The 26,688-nt window shown below is 51.4% G+C and overlaps 1 protein-coding gene across 1 annotated transcript; it reads right to left on the reverse strand.

The window, feature by feature from the left end:
- Positions 1-3,339: 3,339 nt before the first annotated feature.
- Positions 3,340-23,577, reverse strand: LOC122366607 (homeodomain-only protein-like). The gene is made up of 3 exons (XM_043339044.1): positions 23,455-23,577; positions 9,730-9,961; positions 3,340-4,565 (listed from the first exon to the last, which is right to left on the reverse strand). Exons 1-3 carry the CDS (start codon positions 23,469-23,471, stop codon positions 4,485-4,487), a joined length of 330 nt encoding a protein of 109 aa, XP_043194979.1. The 5' UTR covers positions 23,472-23,577; the 3' UTR covers positions 3,340-4,484.
- Positions 23,578-26,688: the final 3,111 nt, after the last annotated feature.

Consider the following 26,688-nt stretch of genomic DNA (forward strand, 5'->3'; position numbering starts at 1 on the left):
TTTCGTTAAACAGCTTCACACGGCGCGTTAATGGGAAGCTGAGCGTGGCTGGGGAACCTTTGTGATTAATGGAGAGGAGTGTGTCAGCCGTGCTTCATCAGGGCTGTATTTATACGATGAGCCAATACGCCATGCGCGGCTCGTGTACCCGTCGGAGAAATTAATTTTAACGTCTGGAACAATTTGTCTTCGATTTTTCTCACCTATTAATTTCTCAAGAAGGAAAAGTCGCCTTCTTGTATTTCTGATTGGTTCGAATTAACTCTCAAATGACTTGATAATGCCATGTGCCTTGCTGATGAGACTAACGTTTCGTATTTTGTCATTCGACCATGGAGATGGAACGTGCTCTTTTGTTAGGTTGCAAGACATCTTTATGAACGTTCTAGTGACCATCCCGTTCTGAAGTGCAGTAAGCAGTGGGCGTGGTTCATACGTCAATGGAAAGCAATTCGGTAGTATGTACCTACAACTGGCGCTGGAAACTTGGGAGCGCTGGCTAGAGCTGGTGTTTCGTCATGTTTTAACGAGTGGCCAGTGAGAAATGGTGGAGGAGGTGCTTTTGTCAGCGCTGAGGGACTATATAGTCATTCAAAGTTTGTGTCAATTTTTAGTAACCACCCTATAGTGGCTGAAAAGATGCGCATAATGGTAGGTACCTTTTGGGCTGATACCCCATACCTATATATGCACTGTTTTGAATTGCGCTCGAAAAAAAAAATAGATCATAACTTTACAAAGCGAGCTACCGTAAAATTGAAACGGCCAATAAATTATTCATATATATCTAAGATAATTTACTATGAAGTTACCTAACTCACCACACAACTTACTTATTATCATATAATTTATCGCTGCAAAAATAGCGCCAATTTGCCTTGAAGATTAAGTTAATACGAATTAAGATAATACGGTTAAATAACGTAGTAAAAAATGCAGCATGAAATGTTGCCTTCATACTCTGCTTTCATTTCGATGAGGTTTCATTTGGATGGGATGAGGATGAGTTTCATTTCGATCCCTGAACGTGTGTTTAAAAACCGCCAAAAGCATGCTAAAGCTAAAATAAAATACCATGAATGTTAATTAAGTTTTAGCTTAATAAGTTGGTCTTCCGCTTATGTTTATGCACAGTTTTGCTCTTATGTCAAGGTTGCGCTCTCTAATCTGCCTTAATTATTACAAAATGCGTTCACTGCGGCATTCTTCCGGTATCATTATGCGTCCTCGATTCCGCTGAGAACCTCTGCCACTCTCCGGAAGCGATTCGGAGTGGACGCCGTTTTCTGCAGCCGTCTGAGACAATAATTGCGCAGGATGACCTCTCATCATCTGCTGCGTCTCATTATCGCCCGCTCCTGGAATTAGTGGCCGCGTGTCCGGAGCCGGCTAACTGCCGCGCTGACCCCGTCTCTGCCGGGACCGCCACCCGCTCGGTAGCTGTCGTGAGCTGCGGGGGCCGCGGATGACCTCTTCTTAGGCGAGAGGGGGCACCGGGATTCGGGAGAAATGCATAGGTGAAGACAGGAGGGCTGTCAGTAAAAATTCCATTCAATGAAGATGTGGTAAAACGTACTCAGTGTAATAGTCACTACTTACCATACGTCCTCATACTGACGACCTGGAAGACCGCAGTTAGCTTCTTTTCTGTTTGCAAAATAGCTGCTGCCTCCCGCCGATACATATCTTAGCCGTTGTCGGGGACTTACCGTGACGACATGGATGGATTTCGATCGTCCATCCCATCACCTTATGAGCGGTGAAGTTTGAGTCCATCCGCAGGTACCACAATATTTACCATTCACTGTAGCTGCACTGCATAATGCATAACCTTCATATTCTCGTCGTTTGCACGTTGCCTCGGGTACCAGCCAAACAACCACTACATCTAGCCATACCCATTTCTTTTCAATCGTGCTAGCACGACTGTCTGCTGACCTAACCCTGCCGCCACCTGTCACCTTCCCTTACAATCCTGTCGAATCCCCCATGTCATCCATCGTGGACTCCCAGACAGATCCGGGACAGATCAACAGGTCCCGTGTGCAGCTCCCCCCACCTCTGAGACGAAAACCGTGACTCGTGAGAGTGGAATTCGGCCCGGGCTCGCCGTGTCCCAGCCCGCCAGCCCACTGACAGTATACCAGATACACAATACACGGTCTCGGAGTTGCAGAAGGCAGTGTTGGCCGTGCAGAAAGCGGTCCGGAGTGGTCAGGAGAGGCACGAGGTCCCCTGGGAAACGATCACGGCACTCCCTGCTGAAGACGTAAAACCCAAATCCCAACTCGCAAGCCGTTATAAAAAGGCCTTAGCCGTGAACGAACACTAATTCTGGTCATGCGAAGACATGCCGATAATTCACCACAGCTATGAAACTGACATTTAATTTCTCATGATCTGTGCCTCGTACTCAGTAAATCACACTCAAAAGACACATATTGGTACACGTTATATTTGTCGTGCTACACGGATGTGCCTCTCTTCAGCGAAACTCTGAGCGACCTTCAGCTGATGCACGGCGACCTTTCCTTTGCACCTGGCACATGTGAACAACTCCCGAAAGCGCCTGCGATGAATCATCAGCTGGGCGAGGGCAGGTGCCGAGTAATTTGCCTGAACACTTGTGGACGACGCGTCACCGGGTCTCGATGGATAGCGGCAGCGTCAGTCTCAGGGACAGGCAAATGTGTGATGCAGGGCTTGGCCGTGTATGGGAGTTACAGATCATGCAAATTAGCTTATTGGTACAGACAATTAACTGCTCAACATCTGCACCAGATGTTTAAATCTTTCTGTGCTCATCTCGTTAGACGTTAATCCGCACGATATCCAAGAATGTTAGCAATTTTCGTAAGCATGTATCATTGTTTTACATAAATTCATAACCGATATCAATTAATAAGTCTACAGCTTTTCCAATGAAGAGTTAGTAACGCTGGGCTGTCAAACCAGGTTTTGTAACAGATGGACTATAGCGATACTGTCTTTTTTGCCAAGAGATGGCGTTAGCAGTGTACGCCTGAAGTTATGCTGTGCCGCATTGCCTATGGATGGACCACCGACGTTCAGCGCCTTGAGTTGAGTGTTTGGTCTTCAAGAGGTAACCATACTAATCCACTGTCAATGGAAGCATGGTTTCCTGACCCTCCCCGCACTGTTGGCAGTGAGCCAGGGGCGCGTTCCGGTGCCCTCTGACCTTGTCAGGGTCAGCGCTCGACCCGGCCCCTGTCCGGGATGTCAATCACGATCAATGACCACCAGCCGATGATTCAGTCGGCTCTTTCAACCCTGTCGTTCGGCCGGAACCGCGTCAATGCACTGCCAGACACAGACACATACTGATGACACTCTGTATTCGAGACCTGTCACAAACATACACACACCGCCGCAGACACGCACACAAACGTGCAGTTAAAGCCATTACTTAACGATTCGTTCTGTGCCTTTATGTGTAAAAGCACGACATCCGGTCTTATATGCGTCGACATCACTTTGTTCGTTTTAGGTTCGATGGTGAGAGTCAGTGGCGAAAGATCTTGTCAGCTATTCTTACGGCTATTTTTATAAGCTTATCTATAAATGTTTACTTCTTAAATGAAACTACTTTATGACGGCGGGTGTACACAGTCTGGTATTTGACATTAGTGCTGTAGTGTTGTGGTGTTTAATTAATATACATAAAATACTATGACGATGTGAACATGAGCACTCACTCAACACAACTAAAACACATGATTCAACAAATCACTCTTCAGTCACGCGTGCAAAAGGCGACATGTTTTCTCACTTGCCAATATAATTTGTATGCAGCGTGACCTAATGTTCTACCCTTCTCACTCACTTTCGTTCGAACAGAAGTCAGATCCAACGAAACGCGACACACAATAAAACAGTGCTGAAATTCCATACAGCGCAACGTTTACCCTAACGGCGCACGACATGAAAACCACGGCTCTCCTGCGGTAATCACGGCGCATGGCCGGCAATCACGGCGCTGACTGCACCGTGTCGCATGCTGCGTGTTTTTCGTGGCACGCCGAGCCGTCGTGACCCTGGCCTGTCTTGCAAACCACCCCTCGCACCGCCCCTTCCTCCTGTATCGCCCCCAAGACCGGGCCCCTTGGGATCTACCATCGGACCCAGACGTCCAACCCAACGTCTTCAGAGGTCAGCCAACAAACTCAGCTGCGCCTATGTGGAGGATTCTTCCCACGGAAAGGTCCAGCTCGCAGCACTAGCTGCTAGACTAGCGGCTCCGGTGTGAGGCATGTCACCGTTCCTCCATCTTGAGAGGATTCTTCAGATCGTAGACTATTCGCGTGAATGACAAACACACAAAAGGCGCGATCAGTCGCGACCAGTTAGTGCCAATGTCTCTCTTTTGTCGCGCCTGTGAATCGCGACGCACCACCGTCATAGATGACGCATGTCCCCGCTTCAGTCACCGGGGTGTAGTTGTTGAGGTCACCACCAGGCGGCGCTCACATCATGTCGACCCGTCGTCCGTTGGGCTCCAGACCTTGCTCCTGTCTCCAGCAGGCCAGGCGATGGCTGAACCAGCGCTGCAAAAGAAACGAAACAGGTTATATACAGGTAACACAAAACCCCTCCCTACCACCGAAAAAACAGCGACCACAGTGCTCCGACTGAATAAAAAAGGTCAAAGCGAAAAAGCTGTAACTGGAATATATCGTGAGACACGAAGAGTCATGGTGCCATGGCTCTTCGGTGCGTGCAAGTTGAAAAATTAGACACATCCCGGGTCATGAGGGGTCGAATGTATCACGCCTGGCGGCGCTCAAATGAGAATGGACCGCGCAGTCGCCATTGTTTCGCGAGTCGTGTCGTGCGGGGTCAGCGACCCTCACTATGCGCCGGTGCCGAAACGAGCGTCCGTGCCGCTGGCCCGTGCACCGACCCACGGTAGCACGTAACCGTGTGTCCGTGCGATCACAGCGTGGGACCGATGCACCCGTAAAGCTGCGTTTACAGTCGCGCAAAGTCAGTGAGGCGTGTGTAATTGGCCGCACATGTCATCACTCACGGGCGCTCTTTGGCGTGTAATACACCACAGAGTGCGCTTGGTAATGAACAGCCACGACGGGCGGCCGTCAACCGAGCTCGGGCTGCTGACTGACCGAGCGGCTGACCATGTCATTCTGCCGCCGGAGGGCGACGGAGGCTCCCACCAGAGCCACCCGAGCGACACAAATCGATCAACCATCATCAGTCACAACAGCTCGCGAAAGTGGTTGTCGGTGGTCCGCCAAAATCGGCGCCGGACTCAACCGGCGCGATAGTCGCGTATCGGTGTCGGACGCAGGCTCTAATCGGGAACTCCAGAGCGATACCCTATCGTCCAGGCTCATAGGCGGCGGAACGGGGAGGGCACGGGGGCACCGTGCCCCCCTTTGATTTTGGCATTTTAACATTAGCCCTATGGGCGTTGCATGGAAAGAATGGGACCAAAAGTCGGCAGTGCCCCCCCCCCCCTTAATTGGAGGTGTTCCGACGCTACTGTCCACTGTCCAGGCTTCGTCATTTGGGTATTCCGGGCTCCCACTTCCCAATCCAGGGGCGTGGGAGGGGGGAGGGCGACAGGTGACACATGTGACGCTGCCGTCGTCACCGTCACCGGCGCCGTTTCTCTTTGTGACGCCGCGCACTGGCGTGGGAGCCGCGTATGGCGCAGCGTTACGAAAAGGACGCAGCTGGCGCGTCATTACTGCCGTCGTTGCGGCGGGATTGTCGCCGGCGGACAATGGCGCTTCCTGCGGGCTTCGTGCCCCGGCTCAGAAGGGTGATGGAATGGGGACCGTCTCAATGGGACCGTGATGGGGGTGGGAGACCGTTTAAATGGCACTGGAGTTCCTCAGGTGGGTACTTTGGGGTCAGTGGACGCAGGATGGGCGTGAGAAAGACGTAATAGCCCATGCTACCACAACGGGGAACGACGGGTTACCTGCCTTGTGGCAATGAAGTCACCAAGCTGTTGGCCTGGTCCCGGGAAACGGTTTTATTCTTATAGCCGCGGCGAAAAACGCTGAACCAGCTTCGCAGTGCGCAGGCACTGTAACAGCATTCGGTAGCAAGGGCCCAGCTCAAGATATTATGCTAAATTCAAGTCCCGGGCATGGTTATTGGTTATTACCCCACCATCTCTGCCTGGATCCGTCACTACGCAACTCCTGCTCCCGGCTGCCTGTCTCTTCTCATTTCATTGTGATTCCTCATTGCGACAAACTACAATCCCTGAGCCGGAACCAGTGTCAAAGTAGGCCACATGCCGTCCCGTACCGTCTCCAAGATTGCGATTACGCTCCCGTTGTGCTTTGGTAACCGGGGGCCGGGCGGTGACGACGTTCCGATGGAATTACTCGTCGCGCCTCCCTCTCATTCGTCACGCATAATGACCCGATCAGCTGCTCGGTGACGTCATACATTCTGTGACGCCACCGATCTTGAGGCGTTACCGAATCCGGGCGAAAGGAACCAACCAACGCCTTACAACACGACACTTCCCGTCACAAATGTCGTTGCGCGTTTCGCCCATCTACTATTCTGTTAATTTTAACCAGTAAAACGCCTTTTGGGCGACCAACGGAGCGAGCGAGAGGATGGGCCTTGCACGTGCGAAATTGCGAGGGGGTACCTCCAACTAACTTGTGCACTGCACCCTACTAACCGGTCTTTAGCGATGTGCCAAATTTCAGCGCAATCGGCCTAGCCGTTCTCGAGATCTGGAAGCGGCACACTGCACGTGCGCACGTGCAAGCGGGGTCCAAACTGACATTTGCACGGCACCCTACTAACTGGTCCCCAACCGTGTACCAAATTTGAGCGCAATCGGCCCAGCCGTTCTCGAGATCTGGGAGCGCCCCCTGCACGTGCGCACGTGCTGTAGCACCCCAACCTTAACACATGCCTATGAATTATCTGATGGAGACCTAACTGTGTACCGAGTTTCAATTCAATCGGCCCAACCGTTGTGCCGTTATTGAGGTTGCAATTTTGGGGGTTCTTAAAAAATGTCCAACTTTACCACGCGCCACGTGCGGTGGTTGGCAAGAACGCGTGGTGGCCATCACACCACAGAACTTTTACGTCCAAGTGACATTCAGTAAAGAAGACCGCTTGTCAATCGGATGTCCCGTTCCTAAGATATTAGCTTTTGAAGAGCGTCCCCACGGCCGGCCGCTCATACTCAGGATTTTCCCTTAATTCAGTATGAGACTCCGCTCGCTTCGCTCGCTCCGTAAAAAGTAAAATGTGGTCTAATCACATCAAGAGCGTGCACCTCGAAAACGATCGATCGCGCTTCGCGGCCGCTCTGAGACCCCCTGATGACGTCACCACCCGGCAGGCGCCGCGATGCCGGGCATTGCACGCGGCGCGGAACATGGTTTACAACTGCGGTCCAACCGAGAGCAGCTCGCCGTATTTGGTCGTCAGCTAATCTGCCGGGTGTGATCAGACCGTTACAAGCCGGCGTCTGCCGGGCGCCGCCGGGCGGGGAGGGGGCGACAAGAGGGGGCGAGGAGGGGGCGCTCGGGGGTCAGCGAGGGCGACAGGCCGGCGGGTGTCATACAGGCGTATCGTGCGGCTTCGACGGGTCACTAGGGGCGTGTCCGCGGCGTGATGGGTGTTTCGGCACCGGGCTACAAAGCCGGCCACGTTTATGGATGAGATGAGTAGACTAGTTGGCGGTTGTCGGGCCGACATGACAGCCGACGTGGATTCTAACATGGTCGGATGTCGGTCTGACATGGTCATTGGGGCTGGGCTGCGGAACTCGAATGTCGGAACGATTTAAAGCCTCTCTCTGAAAGCTGATATGGAAATGAGTTGAACCATTTATCAGACGTATTCATCGTTTAGGCCGTGGGCTCCTCTAAATGCCAGCGACCTTCGTGGGTCCATCTGCCTATAAAAAGGACACAATTTCTCCTACTTATCATAGTTTGATTAAAAACTACTGTAAAAAGGAAGCGAAATCAAGAGCATTCCTTATCGGGTCTCCATTAGGCAGCTAAGAGCACTCCATATATGATAATGCGTAAGCAGTGGTCGCCAGCGTAAGAATCACAGCCAATGACCAAAGTCAGAGACTTAATTTCATGTGCGAAGGCACCTTTGCACATTTTTAGTGAGCGGTAACGTCTTACTCGCAGTGCCTCCTATGCACGGCTGTCATGATGTCATTCGTAGAAGCGCCACCCACCGCGTCCAGTGAACGCGACGGTACCAGGCCTCCCGATCACCAGAAGCAGATCGTTTGGGGCCGGCTGGTGGGGATGGTGCGACTGTGCAGTTCGCACTACCGCAGATAACCTGCTCGGTGCGGGCGGCGCGGGCACTGATCACTGTGGCGCTCATTATGGGCTCGGTAGGCAGTAGAGATCGACAGTATAGATCCGAAGAGAGGCATTACGCGGCAATAGTGATCGGCTGTGTAGATGGACGGCTGAAGACGGCTCTAAGTCGCCCGCCAGTAGCGAATAGAGTGCTAAAACAGTCCGGTACGTGAACGTTAGGTGTCGGGGTGAACTATGCTGTCTCCATTGGCGGCCGTGGTGCACACTCTCGATAGTTACTCCGTGCTGTGCAAATGAGCTGCATTGATTGCACAAGGCGCCTTCCGTAGTTATTTATAGGTTGCGACAGGAACGCGATCAGTCAGCTCGGAACGTAACAAAGTCAAGGACAAAAGCTGATGAAACTCCACATGCGCCTCCCATTGCCACGAACCCTATACCAAATGTTCCAGGGTTAATCTCAGGGGACATCTGGCCACCGCTCCAGTTCAGGAGATAGCCGAGAGTCTTGCCCCACTAGCCACCCCTAGCCTGCTGCAGATATCGCCTCGCCGCGGCTCTGCAGGCTGGATTTCCCGTCAGGGTGGCGCCGACCGTTCGGAATTTCACGAACACAGACCGGACCCGGACCGTTCCACCGACTCGTGACCGGACCGTGGACCAATTGGTCCTAATTGATCGGGTAACTGGTGAGGGGAGGCGTCGGGAAACGATTCAAGAGGCCATCGATGTTATCGAGGGTGTTGATCATATCGCTATTGTGTCGGGTGAGGGTTCATAGCGGGTGGCCGATGAGACGACGGGCACAGGTATATTGGCTGCTGGGTGTCAGAGTTCAGGGACGAAATTGATAGCGATTGAAATCACGGATTTGATAACGATGAGGATCACTATCTACTGATAAGATATAAAGCAGCATACAAAATGTGCAGCTAAACAGTCCATCGCGACTTCAGGAGTGCCAGTGAGAATGACTACAGCGCCGCTCATGAAATTGATAGGTATACGAGTTAAGGTGTGGCTATAGAACAGCGGAACTGGTCATGCAGCTTACATGACACGGGACCTAAATATCAGATAAAAAATGTGTGCAATATTAGATAATTGACAGCATCCCTATGACATTTTCAAACCAACTCACAAGGCAATGTTCGATGACACATGCTCCCACAAATCCACATTTAATGTTGCTAATCCTCATGGTCTTGGCCTTCCATCCGGACAGTTATATGACCTTGGCGCCAACTTCGTGCACCCTTACTTTGTGCGCCCCCACACTTTCACCAAGCAATTGTGAGACATCGCTCTGCGCTCATCACTTTTACGCGGACCATCGGGTAGAATCGTTTCATCGTCGACCAGCCACCGTCCCTCCCCATCCATTGCCGCCCCGCCCCCTCTCCGTCCTTACCCGGATCTGTGCCTCGTCCACGCCCTGTTCGACAGCCAGCAGCATCAGGTCACTGTCGTGCGGGTTACGGTTGGCACGGAAACTCTCCTCCAGGGCAGCCTGCTGGCTCTCGGAGAGCGGCGGCAGCTCGCGCGACGGCGACAGCTGCGGGGATACCGGAGACAGCTGGCCGGGAGAGAAGCGGGGCGGAGAGGGGCTGTTGCTGTACCGCTCCCAGCCGCCCGGCACCGACCTGAGGGCAGACACAGAGGAGACGTCAGAGAGTGGCTCGGGTATGGCAGGATTTTGTTATGAAGGCGAAATCAATCAATCAGGTCGAAATCATGTGACGGTTATAAGGACTAAAAGAGTACGAGGCTAGAATTGAGAAGGAAGGGAAAGATGCGTAAGACTCGCTTGGTAGAAGAAGAAGACCAAGTAGTAGAAATGGTTCGTACGGAATGCAATGCATATTGAGCTCCTGCGATTTGTGAAGCCAGAGGACTTGGGATCGAATCGATAAAACGAGGTCAGCTATAGGCTCAAGCTAGAGCAGGCACATGAACACGATGGTGCAAAGTCGTGGCAGGAACCACTGTGCACCCTGCACGATTCTTGGCGAAGGCTGTGCTTGCGCTTTAAGCTAAGCCTCTCACTTAGAGGGCAAAGAGAGCGATTTCATTGAAGTCGTGACCTGGGTCGATATATCCCGACTTTCGTGAGGCTGGAAAATACTTCCTAATCTCATACTTGTTTCCTTTAGCCTCTGAGCGTGACATAGCTTCGCGGCGAATCAGACATCATTCGGGAATATTTTGCCGCCGAGAGATTATCAACATTCCATTGCATCAAATCAGAGAAAAGGAGGATAGCTGTCACTCGAGATCAAGGTCAATAACGAAGCCATGAAAAAATACTTCGCACGAGAAGATCGTAATGCGTTACAATAATATCGTATCGGTATTTACTAGTTAGTGAAATATTAAATGCATTTGACTCAGGAGAATTGACAGTTGAAGACTTGCACAGGAGATAAATATAAGGCAAAACTATGCGCTGCAATGTCTGCTTTCATCGTCATCATTTAGGTACCATGTTCGTCATCGCTGGCCTAGATAAATGGAGTCCAGGAACATTCTTGGCAAGGTTGATGGACGGCAGATGCGACTCATGCCATAACTGTTTATGCCTTCACCATGACACGATAATGGCATGTTTTAGTGTCTATCAGCATCGTGTCTGTCTTAGGACGGGGAGCGGTCTGTCATGATTATTTACCCACGTGCTTCACGGCATACCGGCAAGCACGTAATCCTCTCTAGTAATCACTCATCGCATATATCCCACCGACGACTTGGGCAGAGATGTTGTCGTTATGTTTAATTTTATAGCTGAGGACAAGAGGTCACCTAATGAGGATCTCTTCGATCAAATTGTGTTAAATGTTCGTCTCTGTATTTCGCATTTCAGGAGAGGGACTATTCGTGCTATTGCTCCCTCATATATGGTACTTTTTCCTCACGGCCTTTGTTACATTGTAACAGCTGCATTCCATCGAAAAAAGGCGCTCCGAAGCGAAGTTTGAGCTGCATCATTTCCATTCACCGATTAGCATGACAAGAGCCATACATTCGCTGCCGTTCGACAGCAAACACAGCATCCTATGTCAGTACGTCACCCGATGGCAGCCTGTCACGAGCGAGGGTCACGCGACAAAAACGGTCCTCGCTTAATGCAGCCAAATGAAGCTATTGTTAGGGCCAAAGTGGCTAAACGGCGTCGTTTGAGCGCATGCCGAGGAGAAATTAGTCACTAAAGCCAGCGGATATGCTTTGTCGTTTCTCTGTATGAAATTACTCTGACTTGCACAACAACTTTCGGTGTGGCGAGAACCTGATTTCCCTAGCTTCATTTCGCCGTTTAGCTGAAATGCTTTACGGTACAGACATAGTTAAAACGACGCATTGTCTTATTTTACTGCATCAATGCGGTCTAGGGAAGGACGCATATTCATCACTCATAGCGTTAATTTCTGTACTTCAAGAGCAAACTTTCCATGTCGCACAAAGCGCGAAGCTGTCCCATGACTCACTGAGTTGAGCCGCCTAGTTATAGCGCCTTGTTTCCCGTAATCAGCTCAGCCCCGTCTTCCCACTGGGAAATTCTCCCAGAGGCCGCGCGGGGCGGCTGCTGTTGCTGGGCCATTCTCGGCTGAGCCGGCAGCAGTGGTACCCGAACCGTGACTAACTATCCGCAGTATCCGGCCGGAGCCCCGCGCCAGTTTCCGCCGCAGACGGCAGGTAGTGGCGCAGGCGGCGTTGTCGGCGCACACCGGCCCCGTCCAGCGCCACTTGCGATTCATTCGTCACCAAAAGTAAATGTGCCCGGTGCCGTCACGTGTGACGCTATCGACGGGTAAAGACTTCGGAGTCCAAGAGGATGCGCATGTCTTGCCCATGTAACAACAACGACAACTGTTCAGTGTCAGTCCATCACCGCCGAGCTGAGCCCGGTGTATTCCTAGCACTTCAGCAGATCCACGATGTTCTTCGCGCGGTTACAGCTCTCGCTAGCTATAGCTGGCACAGCGCTGGTTGTACGCAGCATGTAATCACGCACGCTCGGCTGCGATGCGGTGTGTTCACTAGACTGGACCCGTCTAATTGGCTCGGCGCCTCGGCGGATCAGCGGATGAAGTAGCGGCACGAGCGGAGCAGATGGCCTACGTGAGCCGATGATCCCCCACCACAGTCGTTCAGGTCGGCTCAGTGTGATTACAGGCGGCACAGGAGCTGTTTGCACTGCCAGAGGAAGGTTGGAGGCGGACCGCGAACGTGATTTCCTGTGACCGCAGAGTGACATTGAAATGGGAGCTCGCCATCTACAACCGCTATGGATACGCTCTGTGACTGGACATGAATTTCCCATCAAAATAACTACCATGAGTCATGACCTTCAGACACCATTATCAACACCGAGAACTAATGGTGCGTTACAGATTTCCTCAACACCTGCCCCCTGCAATGCAATTAGAGTCACTCCGTGAAGCATACAAATCTTTCACAGAGTGGTAGCTCGTCAAGACACACCCGATGGCCTCTCGTCTAGTTCAAAAGGCGCCGACCGTCACCAGTCGCTCGCTCGGCGGACCGAAGTCATTCTGCGGCGGCTGTGCGAGCAGTGCTGTGGTCGTATTCCTCGCATTCCGCCATGAGAACAAAGGGCCACCGCCGCAGGCCATGCGCCGCCACGTGACATGCGCCGGTGAATGGCACCGCGTCTGGTGCGGTACGGGGCGTCGGGTACGGAGGAAGATGAACCTCCGTCGGAGAATAATGTTGATGTCGGATATTGTCTGACTCGGAGGATTTGGGGTTAGTCCTTGTGATACCGTTACCCCTTCAAACCAGTCGGCTGGGATATAACTGGGATATCCAGGAAGATTGAACTGTCTGTCAAAGGATTTGACAAGACAGTCACCATCGCAGGACCTGACATTTGGCGACCCGAATGCAAGGCCAGTCTAAAACCAGGAATAGAACAGGAAAAGATCTCAGATAGCTCCGCGCTGCGTGCGGGTGAAAAGCTCACACCGGACTCTGCACAGTTCTATCGCTGATCTGTATTCCCAAAAACGCGTTCGTTGAACGGCCGTGCAAGTGTCGATGTGCGTGCACGTAACATTGAATTTCATGAGCTTGCATGTGATTCACAAGTGATACCGTTTCCAGTTCTGTTCTACATATCTGAGAAGTCGCCGCTACAGCTGTTCTTTCCCGTTGCTTGCACACGCGACTTAGCGATATGAAGTACCGGAATAGGATCCCCGTCTTCACCAGTTCTGCAGCTGTCTGACAGTCTCCAGTTCCAGCAGTCACATCGCCTGCAGGGGCGTCACACCGTGACGGTCGGACAGTGCGTGTCCAGCCGCCGCGTCACGATCTGAGTCATCGTGTCCGGCTCCGTGGGACCGGGCCGGGGAAGTGCCGGCGCGACTCACATCCTGTGCGCGACGGACGGGGTTTTATGGCCGAATCATGTCGGCAGCACCGAGCCGTGTCCCCTGTCGAACTCACGACGGCCCAAATGGATGTCTGCAGCGGCCCGCAGTGCCGTCCGACACAGGGGGATTAGCTTTGTTTGTCCTGGGTTCTTCTGCGCTAGCGGAGACGCTGATCCTTCTTTCGTTCGACCTTGTATAGGGATGATATCGGGAAATCGGAGGCACGTAAACGTCCCCATGGTTTCCGTGTGGTGTCATCATAACAAGCCGCACTGCCGCGGTCCGGACAGGGACCACGGACCGAGACCAGGGACCGTCCCAGCCCCAGACACCTGGACCAGGTGAACCGCGGTCTAATTGGTCCTCGGGATCGGTGTCGTCGTTTCCCGGTGTGCTGACCGCCACCACATCGACCTTCGCTGAGCAGGTGTAGACGATACGTGAGGCGGTGATCTTTGACAGATCTACGCCCGCATGTGTCGGACTTGGTGGGGAACTTCAGGGCACCTTCAGCATATTTCTGATGAGGAAGGAGGATCGTCTTCCATTCAGGTTATGCACCCTCCGAGAATGGCAGTGCCCAAGTTTTTATCTTCTAATGGCCCATAGATGGTCATCGGTTTTAGCTCCCAATCTATGAAGGAGATCTAAGATAGTTAAGCTGGTCGTGGCTTATAATATGATCCACCTTATCACCACTAAACAGATCGCATTACAAGGTCTCGCCGCCTGCTCTGCAATATATCTCACACGACATACAGGCGCGATATACCTTCTGCAGGCACCCTCTACCTCTGCAGCGTCCCCGATGGCAGTCGAGTTCCACCGGGGCGCCTCACGGTGACCTCCGCCGGGCTGCGTCACCCCGCTCGGCGGTCAGCTGTAGCCTGTAGGAACGTGCGGCTGCAGGCCGGCACGACTGTCCAGAGCGGCCTCGCGTGACCTCGCGCCATTGACACGGTCAGTCGCCGCAGCGGCCACCGAGGCCGGATCTGACGACACGCACGTGCGCCGATCGAAAAGTACCGGCGCCGCTACGGTTCCCTGTGGAACGCCGCCGCCTGGGGTCGCCCGAGGTCAGAGCTGCGACACGCAGCGTCATTGAACAGTTACGTCATAGGCCTGATACTAGCCCTGCGTGGCGATTAAAACTGCAGCTTGGATTGGTGGTTGGTCGAATCGGCACAGGTGTTCTAGCCAAGCTCCATGTGCATGTCAAAAAGCTGGGGTTATTTATCAGTAAGACGCCAGGCTGCCACCTAAATCGATGGAAATTCTCGGTAGCCAGTCCAATAAAATTGATAGGATCTAGTGCATGCAATGTTGTGCAGAGCATGAAGAACGAACATAAATTCAGCATCACTCCAGTGGCCATCTCGATGTGGCGTTTCGTCTGCCTCCGTCCGTCCCGTCCGTCTGCTGTCTGTCTCTTAGTTTGCTTTGGAGAGGGAGGGATGGAGGGGCGCATGCTAAGTGGATGACGTCAGGCGACAATAGAGCCACACTCGGTGGCCGGTGGAGGGTTACGTTACGAGTATGGTGGTTAAACGGACGAACGGACAGACCGGAGGCCCGTGGTCGACCGAGGAGAAGTGCGGTCAGTGACCGATGACAGTTCCCAGTCACTAAAACTATACTAAATAACTTTAACTTCATTCAATATTCAGACGATAGAAAATATGGAATAGGAATAGGCAGATGCCAAGCAGACTACACTGCGAAAAAGGCTTTAGTCGCCTGTTACCGAACTGGATTAGAGCTCAAATGGGTCAAACACGGTGTCCTATCTTTATTCTTTCCCTCACAAACTGGACTGGGAATATTTATCCACCCTGTGACCGACTTTGCAACCGTTTCTCATGGCGCAGGTGCGACAGGTGAGGTCAATGTGAGTGACATCGCTGTGCACCGTACAGTGCACCGCGTGCAAACCCGTTCACTGTGAACGCTGCGAGGTCCTTCTGCGCGCTGCAGGCGTTCTTTTATCAACGGCATGTGGTCAATGATCCGGCCACAAAGTGATGTACCATGGAGCGCCTGCACATAAATATTTGTACCGGCGAGTTTCGAACACACAGTCTCCCAGCGGCATGGAAACGCTTCCGAGAATCCTACAGAACAATGATAGGCTGTATGTTTTACTACCGATGTTTTCCTTGCAACGTTTCGCGCGTGAGGGTAGGATTAGAGCGCTATGCATTTGTCAGGCGTCGGACATCTCTCCCATGGTCTGACAGTCACGAGCGCTCTGATCTGGGGCTTACAGTCGAGCGACCACCTGTGATCGACCGCTGGTGTCTGTGGCACAGCGCGGCGTCACAGAGCAGGACGTCATCTCCTGGCAGGGATCTCCACCTAGGACGTCACCTATACCAGGGCCCCACCTCTACCGTGACCCTGCTATCTGCCAGAGCACGCCTGACCGGCCGGCCGGCCCTTGCGGCTCGCTCGACGGCTCCTCGGGACATTCTTGTCTCGGTCGAGCGACGTACACGTCGTCTTCACGGTCACAGCTGTCATCTATCGGCTGTCGGCTGTCATCGCTGTCACCGATGTCCTACTGTCCTCTGGCACGTCAGAACCGTGGCCGAGCCGCGGCGCCAACTCGGACGACGGCGCCGCTTCGGTCCATCAGACGCTGGCATGTGCGCCACTTTCGAGGTCGGCGCGCGGTGCGGATCGGGCACACGTGTGCGTGATGTGCGCTGTCCGGAGATCTGTCTTCTGAGCCCAGTGGTGAGATCAGCGATAAAGTACACTGTAGGAACTGAAAGTGTGACACTGGTTGACTGGTGCTCTTTGTTGCGGCAAATCCGGGACGAGGAGTCAATAGAATGTGGTCAAAACATAAATGTTATGAGATGGCATCCTAGATAGCAGTCGGAATAATTATAACTCTTGGCACAATCGAGATCCGATTCATCGTGTCGCCAGTCTTAATTTGGTAAACCACATTAACTGCAGCCTGCGGGGGCCCCAGCTCACCCCGCCACTGACCACCCCGGGCTGCCACTGCAGTAGCAATCTCCCCGTACCGCTCCCCTTTGCACGTGCTGTGTGGGTGGTCGACCGGCACCGCCCCTTACTGAACCCGTTCCCTCACCGATCACAGGAGCACTGTATCGTGACTACCCTGCAGGGCGTGCCCGGTAAACGCGAGCCGCGGCGAGCTCAATGCGGACAGAGGCGGGCAGATGTGCCGATCTGACGACCTTGTAAGGAACCGGCGCTCCACGCCGCCCGCGCTGTCACCACCGCTAGCGATATACTTCCACCTGCTTAGAGACGGGATGTTCGCCGGACCGGCCGAGTGCGTATAGATGGTGACCAGATATGACAGGACGAAAGAGCCCCGATGTGGGTGATATAGAGGCGTTATCTGTGGTGAGGAAGTGTAATACGAGTGCGTAATCCCGTAACAAACCGCAGAGTGAGGCCGTTTATAGAGTTGTTGAGTAACTGATCCTACACAGATCACATGTGTATTGTGGTTACTGAATAGTAAAGAGGCGCAATATTTGTTGCTAGAGAGGCGCATTGAAGTTATATGTTATGAATATGTACGTTGGTTGCAACCAACCATGGCTATCTAAAAATCGACAACCTTGTTAAATGAGTCAGCTAAATGTTTTACACAGGTCATAAATTTACCATGGCTAGCCTCATTATTCGTTTAGTAAATGCAAAAAAAAAAACAGATGTGGCTAGCTTGCGTGAGCCGTGGTCATCCGTGCTATTTATTGCGCTGAGGTGAACACAGTCTCTTCTTATTCCGCTAAGGTGGAAAATTTCGTGCGTGAGCAAACGTTTTCAGTAATCTTTTCAGACGCCTTAGTGTGTCCAACAATCTAACAAAGCGGGTAGGCGAGAGGAAGCGGGGGCGACCGCTGCACAAACGAAAGGTCGGAAGGATCACTGGACGGCTATACGGTTCAGCTTCTTCTAGGTGAGCAACAGCGACACAGGTGAGCTCCTCCATGTATTCCAGATACTGCAGCTCGCCTGACACAGTGGTCTATACATGCACGAAAAGCCGTATTCTGCAGACTACAAATAGCCCAGTTCCACCAGCCAGCCGCCGGGCGGAGGCTGCGACGACCGCCTTATCCGTTCATCGGCAGCCGTAGGCGGCGAAGAAAGGCCGTTGAGTGCGCCACAATCGCCCCAGCTGTGACGCGCCGGCAGATCTGGCGCAGCTGCCGGCTGTAAGCGTGCCGTACATTACCCGCGCCATGATCCGCCCAGCTGACGGTACACCGGAGGGCAGGTTTAATTGTCGGCCGGCTGGCCGGATGGACGGTCTGTAAAGACGTCGGTCCACCACGCAGCTCCTTTCTCGGTACGCCAGTGGACGATTTCGGAAACCGGGGCGGAGGGCCGCGCCGCCGCCGACGCATTGTTTTCGCCGCTGCAACGCTCACGCCAAGGGGTCCAAGATCTGTGGCCGGACCATGTCCTCCGCCCACCCGCTGCCAGTGCAGGCACGCCATTAAAAGGCGACAGATATGGACGATCCACAGCCCGCGGCACCTGCGGCAGCTGTGAAAGAACAAACAGCTACCGGCCGGTAAATATCACATTCCGAACAGCAGAATCCGACAGGAACACACAAAGGGTGAAAACGAGCCCTCGGCGGTGACAGAACAGACATCCCGGACGGGTGGACCGGCCCGCTGTCACCCAGATCGTGTATCATGTCGGCAGGTGGCCAGGCGGTCAGGAGGCTGACCTGCCAGTCAGTCAGACATGGACAAACGGAAATATCCCTTCTTTCAACAAGTATCTAAGCCCTCTTGACAGTGCAACAAGACGCCCCTCACGTCTCCCCGAAGTAGGTTGGACGCCGCAGGCAGAGCACACCGTTTCAGACAGCGGGGATGAGCCCTCTCGAATGAGTACCCCAAACGGGCGGTACGCGCTGCCGCTGACAGCCTGGGTGGGCGGCAGCGGCGGCTGCGAGAGGTCAAGAGGATCCTGTGCGGCTGCGGAGGCCACGGTAGGCTTCTCGCCGTCACGGCTGGTGTGCGTCCGCCCATCCTCCGACAGGACAGTGGGACAGGGCTGACGGCCGTCTGGGACGGGACGGGAGGGGAAGGGGAGGGGTGCGCACAGCCTGGTCATGTGTGACGCAGTGACACAGAGGAATGGCGGAGACGGGCGGATAGAACACTGAGAGATACAGGGCTGAGAGCGGCGAAGTATGTGGCACCTAACTGACCTTGGCACTGAGAGAGAAGGAGGCGCGGCGGTCCGCTGGAGTGGGATAAAACAATGCTAATTCAGTGTGTCCGGCCGTCAAAACACACACGTCCCGAGACACGCAGGCCCCACACGCGGACACACAGCAGGCGGCTGCTCGCACAAACTGACAGCTCCAGCCTCCTGCGCAGCTCAATGGAGAAGCAGGGGACGGAAACCAGCGTAGCACGCGTCCGACACGCATCAGACACGCCTTCTGACCAAACTCAAAGCGCACTTATACCATATCTTCCGGACTATCACTGATGATCTGTGTAGGCGTCGTGCACCCCCGATATGCTCGTAAAACATCTGCGCAACAGGAATAGAACACTGCCGCGACTATCTTCGGCGCAGCAGACGGAGAGTGGTATTTGGTGTAAAGATCGCAAAGATGTCATCCACAGCGATTCAGATAATCATAACGACGGGAAGAACGACCATAAAGATGCACGCAGGTGAAAGCGAGCAATATCTCGACACGACTCCGCCCTGCAGCTTCGAAACGCTTGTTAGCTGCAGTATGTGTGCCATCGGTTTCAACACAGACGCAGCCGGGCGTTGGCTTCCGGTATGCGGAACGGGTTGGTCCGGCAGATCTCCTGCCCGCCCACTTTCCATGGTGGGGAGCGTAGCTTTCCTGCAGCGGGAGACGGCACCCTCCGATGACCGGCCGGGCACCGCGAGCACCCGGTCACGGCAGATAATATAGGAACAGCCGGTCCCGCGGACAGACGGCTAGGCTGGGTGCAACACTGCCGGACGAAACGGAAGTTGCTCTGTTAGGACAAGTGGATTTTGATACAGCCATATCGAAGTCCTCAGCCTGCACCGATCAACAATCGTCGTTACGTATAAGTGCAGTGAAATACCACAGCGCTGTGTAGCTATTTATGTCCGTATCATAATGCACTGTTGAAACTATTGTGATGTAAGTATAGCTCTATTGTGAGCTAACATACAGTATTGTGCTATTGTGCAAACGTTGGTATGCCAGTGAAACGGTGAAAACAGCTTTTAGGCTGTGCCCTCCAACCTGTATCCTAGGAGAATCAAAGAATTGTGAAACGTGGACTGTGCGCTGTGCAGGGCACAAAAGGGTTTCTGTGTCATATGACATAGGGGCCGAATGCGAAGTGATGGATCCCATTCCGGGCAATTCAAACGTGGCATTCCCCCTGGCACATTTCTTACTGAAGTCATTGGTGCGGATGTTTTATGGTGACTCTAACCATTAACAAGAAATCCATTCTCTCTTGTGAAAAATAATTAACTTCCTAAACATATGACATGTGAGGGAATGTTTGAAAGCTGTTAAGTGTTGACATTTCCACCCTAAAAAGGCACTAAGTCAATATAAGACGTGGGCACACACTGCGGCTGCGGGCAGAGCGCTCGGCAGCAGGTGCCCTTGGCCAGAGTGGACGGACCACCCATCGCCGTAGCAGGGTCAAGTGACAGCTCCTGGCCAAATATTTGCCGAGCCGCAGAGGTGTTCAGGAACGTATTTACAATAGAGCGTCGGCTGTGTGCCCGACGAGACAGCCAACAATTCATCAGTCGCCAAAAACGGTCCCACCAACAAACACTGTCGTCGACTCGCCCCGGTTTATTCCATCAGCCTTCCGGTGCACGGGTTCTCTGAGAAACTTAAGTTCCGTTGTCACTGGCGACTCGCTACCTATACCAAGTGGGTAATGATGGCGGAGACAAGACGCACAAAGAATGCTCTGAATTTTGATTTCGGTGTTTGCTCTGGAGCGGAGTATCTCTGACAAATAGCTCATCAAGCTGAGAGATGCGTCTACGCCTACCTGTTGCGCTGCGGAGCAAACAATATTTGTATGAGCGATGACTACATCACAAGACGACAAAAATGCCGTCCTAAAATATTGCAGCAATCGTGGACTAAGGTAAGATACACTTGAGCAGTGAGCTGATATGTAATATCTTTTGAATAGGTCAATTTATCATCTGTTGAGAGAAATATTAAGGATCATTGCATTTACACATGTGATAGGTACAATACATTCACTTAATTATTTCAAATACAAACCTGCTTCATTTTGGCAAACTACTCGGTTGAAGCACCGATCGTATTTGATAAATGAAAAATTGTTTACATATTGAAATCACACCTAACTTGCATATTCAGGCATGAAATGACCAGAGGAAGTGCAATTATTGTCGTGAGACTTAAACGATGTTTATACAACCACCTAATATGCTCTCGATGCGTCTTGTCAGCACGGGGAGCCCCGGCTGTTCTTCATCACTGATGGCGTCTTGACGCCCTCCCCTGAGCCATGATGCGTCAGTCATCAGGATTAGTTAATCAGTGCAATATCTTGATCTGCCGTCTGCCCGCCCAGTATCTCGCAGGGAACCGTCTGTGTTACGTTTATGGTCCGTTAAATCAAATTCCTGTCCAATGCCCGTGCAATATCCGTTTATGACGATGTCACTTGACAGTATAAGAGCTGATAGAATACTGGCCGCTGCATACTGGCCGCTGCAACGGTGAACATGCCATTGCCTCTGTTTTAATTACGCGATAGAGATTGGAGCACAAATGTGACAAGCCGTCACGTGTTGAATCCACTTCACTACGTACTTAAGAGTACAACTTCAGCTGATAGTAAAAGCGTTGCAAAATGTCATATAGGGGTTTTGATACGATGAACTAGAAGAGACGTGTACCCGCTTCTCTCCAAGGACCGGTACATTGTTATAAACGGTGCGATGGCCACCTCGGCTCGACCGGTGCCTTTAATCCCCAGCGGACGGCAGTTCCCGAGAAGGGTGCGGGTCTCACATGCCTCGAACATGACGGCTCAATAAAACAAGCCTCTCGATTCTCAGCTGACTTATAAGGAATGCATACAAAGCGTCGCATGTAAACAGTCCATAAATACCTGTTCAACAGGTCGTACTCTGCAGCATTAGCTCACACCTTCTGATAGCCACTACCGTGAAGGACTAAAACATAACACATTGACACTTGGCATCTAACAAGCCGGCAACGCTCGCCTAAAGCGTTTCAGCTTGCCCGAGTAACAAGGAAGGAAAGTGACATGTCTGATCCATGGTCTTTGGTGCAGGGAAAACGCTGAGCTCGCACAAAGCCGCTTGCACTTCTTGTGCAGATTTGTGTCACACACCGCACACGTAAAAGGAAATTTCTCCGAGAAAATACGCTGTCATTGTGCGACAGACAGTAGTTAGTACGGGTTCATGCTGGGAGAAATTAAAGCGGGGAACGGGCCATATCACCTGAAGACAGCAGCTTATAGACCCGCTGGAGACACCGGCCGAGTGATGGGGAAAGGATTTAAAGATACTTACGGTAATTAACGTAATAAATCAAAGCGAAAACATAACTGCGCCTTGGTCAAAATAACAACGATAAGAAACTTGTTTGGCGAGTGGTGACTAATCGATAAACTAATTCCCTCGTCCAAGGCTTTTGTGGAATTGTTAAAACAAGGAAATGCGCACGTTAAAGGTAACTTTCCTCGTGTCGATTGACCTTGTGGCCAAACTTTACACTTCAAACCGGTCTGCTAGCTTGTCATATGCATATGAACGGCCTTGGCTTATCAGTAGTTCGAATATGCATTTCAGCATATGTCGATTAGAGTGTTGTTTGTGCTCGTGCTCCGAACTATTATGACATGAGCTTTGTTAAGACATAGACATATAGATATTCCCAATACTCTGTTAAACTTCTAACTAGCCTCGAACATGGAACAAAAGAAAAATCGACTTGAATCTTAACATTTTGATACGGTAGCATAGTGTATAAACTCGTAACATGCACATGCCATGTTTCAGGGTAATCACCAGGAAAACGTTTACCGATCGTATTATCATTATTATCATCATCATTATCATTATTATCATTAAAAGTAGGTAGGCATTTTTAATGCATAGAATTATAGTGTGAAATATAATGCGGTTTGATAAAAGTGAACAGAGGCCTCTTGCACCAAACTACCTAGCTAGGTAAAATCGAAAAACCGGTTTCAGAATAAGCTAATCTAACGGTGGTAAATTTGTTTGCAATAGCCCAATACATAATCCTACATGTGCTTGCTAAATTTTGCACGCAAATTGTTACATTTGAGACTTGGACTGGGTATACGATGCAAAATAATCCAAGCATTGGTGCAAGAGGATTTTGGTGCAAGAGGCCTCAGATCTATATTTACCGCACTATACCTATGGTCTGCTTTCAGTTAACGTATACATTTTTCAATTAGGTAAGGGCCAACCAACATCTAAAGGAATCTTAACATTATATTCTATCAGTAGGCTACCAAATGAAATTTTCAGCTTGCTTTAGTTAAAGGTGATTTAGCGATTGCATTATTTTTTCAGGGTGACTTATATATCGCGCAACGTCATCGACAACTTACAACCAACAATCAACATACAAGTCTGATTAGTTAGTCGATGGTAGTCATCTGACCGTCACTGACCCAGAAGCCCCTGCTGCGACCTACCTCCTCATGTGCTCCATGGTTCTGACGACGGAGAGTCGAGACAGTTGCTCCTTGCTGCAAACGAACCGAGCGCCAAGACCGCACTAACGTGCCGTCCGCTCCGTGCCCCGCACACCACTGCTCGGCGAGGCGAGCCACAGTGACGTCACCGCAGCCGGCCCGCGCTGATTGGCCCACCGCCTGCGGTGACGTCACTCACGGAGCTGTGTGAAGCAGGCACGAAGCAGGATAGCGATTAGCGAGCGCTGCCCTTCGATGACGAATAGCGGCGTGGCGCAAACGAGAGCGAAACTCAGTCAACTATGGCTCTACGATGAAACATGGAATTTCCACGGTAGGTACAAGTCGCACTTCAGGTTTGACCCAAGGAAACTGCTCATTTCGTGACGTGTGGTCATGTTCGCCATTCACGTTAACTTTGCCGTCGTGATTACGAGCGAGCGAGCGCAGCGAGCGAAGCGAGTCTTTTCAATATAACGGAAACAGTGGCGGCGGAAGCAGGGGGGCAAGGGGGGCAGCTGCACCCTAAAGCTATGGAATGGGGCGCCTCGAAAATCTGTAGAGGAGGCAGGAAGTTAAGAGGTGCGGCAGCCATAAAGCTGAGCAGTGCGACACCGCAACTGATAAAGGCACTTGTGACACGAAGAGGGTGGCAATGACGTGGGAAAAGTATCTTTTGATATGCTGAAGAGTGGAGGGCATCCTTATCTGAAACAAAGGCAGATGCTGCCGACCCTGTCGAATATAATCTTGCCAGGCGATAAAGGCTAGGAGGGCGCAGCCACTCGAGAAGCGCGCCATGCGGAAGAGGGGCGCCTGTGTGTGGGACGAAAAAGAAACATTTATGGAGACGTCTTTGAAGGCGATAGCCTCCGAACGGCAACACGAACATATGAGGGCTTATAGCGTTGCAGGCTCCATGCGACAAAAAGGGGCGCCTGATGGCCGATATGCGAGAGGAAATTAGTTTGTGTAACATTTATCGGGGGCGGTTTGCCGTTTACAACATATGAATGTTAAGGGAGGTCCGAGATTGGGGCCTGTAAAATTGCACTGTCCGTATGGGCGGTTACACCCCTAGTGCTAGGGCGTATTTTGCGTTTTTTTTTTTTTTACTGGGGAGATGATTATGACCAGGAATAGCACTCTGCAAACTTCTATGGGCGCCTGTATAGGGGCGAAACTGATTTTCCAGTGCAGGGACGGCCATCGGCATTGTGGGGGGCATTCATTCCACTGGGGCGTCTGCCAGTGTTGAAGGGCGGTATTCATTTCAATGGGGCGCCCGTTGAGGTGTTGATGGGCGACATGTATCACCTGGGGCGCCTATCGGAGATTGGGGCGGCATTAATTTCACTGAGGCGCCTATCGGCGTTGACGGGTGGTATTTATTCATCCGGGGCGCTTATCGGTGGTATAGGCCGGCATTCGCTTCACTGAGGTGCCTATCGGTGTTTTAAGGCGGTAGTAAATCCACTGGTGTCTGGGGCGCCTACCGGCGTCGAAAGGCGACATTCGATGTCCGTTCCGAAGGGCTGACGTGATACTGATGACACCACTGAATGCAATAGTGCAGTGCAGCCCAGGCGGAATGCTGCTTACCGGCCTGCAATTCTCTGTCACCGAGTTAGTGTTATGGATTCGGCGCCTTATTCACTAGTCCACACGAAGGTATTGGAACCGTGGAACTCTTTTCGATATGCCTTATTCGGAAAATCTTATGATATGGTGATAAGGGTGTTTCTAAACGAACATTATGAAGGTTACATTTACGCTATGGAATGTACCTAACTATTTCTCGTTACATAAAAACTGTAATTCTGAACGTGTTAACAGGTGCAGCCCACCGCTAAAGTAATGTAGGGTTTTACCAATCTCAACGGTTGGCTTTGACTAGCGATTGTTTAATGCGGAGTGATCGAAAAGAAGATGTCAATAGCTAAAGTTGCAGCTGCAAGGGTGACGATACATATTAGCTACATTCAAAGTTTCATTGTAGTCTGGCTAATCGTTCCTAAGCTTCAGAAGCAGAAAATACCCATGACTGAAACCCCACATTACTTCTGCTGTGAACTGTACAACACATTGTCAAACGTCTCTTCACTGTTTGTGTTACTACAACCGTGTATATGGTAAGGGGCGCCCAGCGGGAAGGGGCGCTTCAATATCGTTTGCACCCCTATCCTAGAATACCTTCCGCCGCCACTGAACGGAAAAATCTCAGTATGAGCGGCCCGGCCCGGCCCGGCCTGTAACGCTTTTGAGAGGCTTATATCTCAGCAACCGCTGGACCGATTGGCCTGCGGTCTTTTTTGCTGGGTAGCCCCATCCCTTCTACTCCGTAATTGACTACTTTTGATACATCTCAGTGACCGTCGTGGCACGTGCCACCGGCCACGTGAAAAGTCAAGGGTGTTCAAGCTGTGTTGCAAAAGTAGTGATTTTGAGAGGCTCATATCTCAGCAGGGGCATTCCACGTCAAATCGAACAAAAATCGGCTGTTTTGCACCTTACCATCAGCGATTTCATTATAAATTTGTGAGCGAGTTCCTGTGTGGCCCCGGACATTACATTGATGTTTTTTGCACATTCTGACCACAGGTCTTCTAAATATAGGGCATCAAATTTTTACAAAATGTTGCATCTTTATATTTTTGAACGACCATAACTTTGGTTGTACTTGTTTGATTTGAATGAAATAAACCTTACTGTTTAGGTTATTTCTTAAGCATTTAATTAGAATTGCACCTACTTAAATATATGACCTTGAAATTTGCTTAACTCTGTTCTTAAGCACAAATATTGAAATAGCAAAAAACACGTCACCTTCGATTTGGCTCATTTTCATATATTTTATTGCCTACCATATTCTTAACAACCTGTGAAAAAATTAGAGTGGGCCATTCATAAGTTTTGAAGAAAATTGCACATATGCAAACGTATGTTAGCACGCGCAGTGGAGGGGGAAGAGCGAATTTCGCCCACCCCTCCTGTTTTTCGCCAATATCTCATAAGATTAATGCGAAATTAATTATGGCTACCTGTCAAGAATTGAATTGGACATCTCATCGTGCAAGCAATAAGAAAATCGGTTCACAAATTTTCTAGTAATAGCGGTGTAAAGTGAACATCCTGTCGCCGCAGCGACGCGGCGACTCGGCAGCCGGCGCCGACCGCTACACGCCGCCTGAATTGTAGACTGTGCCGGAACGGAACGGAACGGTTCCGTCTTTA

The sequence above is a fragment of the Amphibalanus amphitrite genome, unplaced genomic scaffold (assembly GCF_019059575.1).
Source record: "Amphibalanus amphitrite isolate SeventyFive unplaced genomic scaffold, NRLGWU_Aamphi_draft 000819F_arrow, whole genome shotgun sequence".
Lineage (NCBI taxonomy): Eukaryota > Metazoa > Arthropoda > Thecostraca > Balanomorpha > Balanidae > Amphibalanus > Amphibalanus amphitrite.

Excerpts from the sequence above, each read along its gene's own strand:
- LOC122366607 (XM_043339044.1), bottom strand. Across the intron at positions 4,566-9,729 it reads TGGACGAGGCACAGATCCGG|CGCTGGTTCAGCCATCGCCT; the intron begins GTAAGGACGGAG and ends TTTCTTTTGCAG.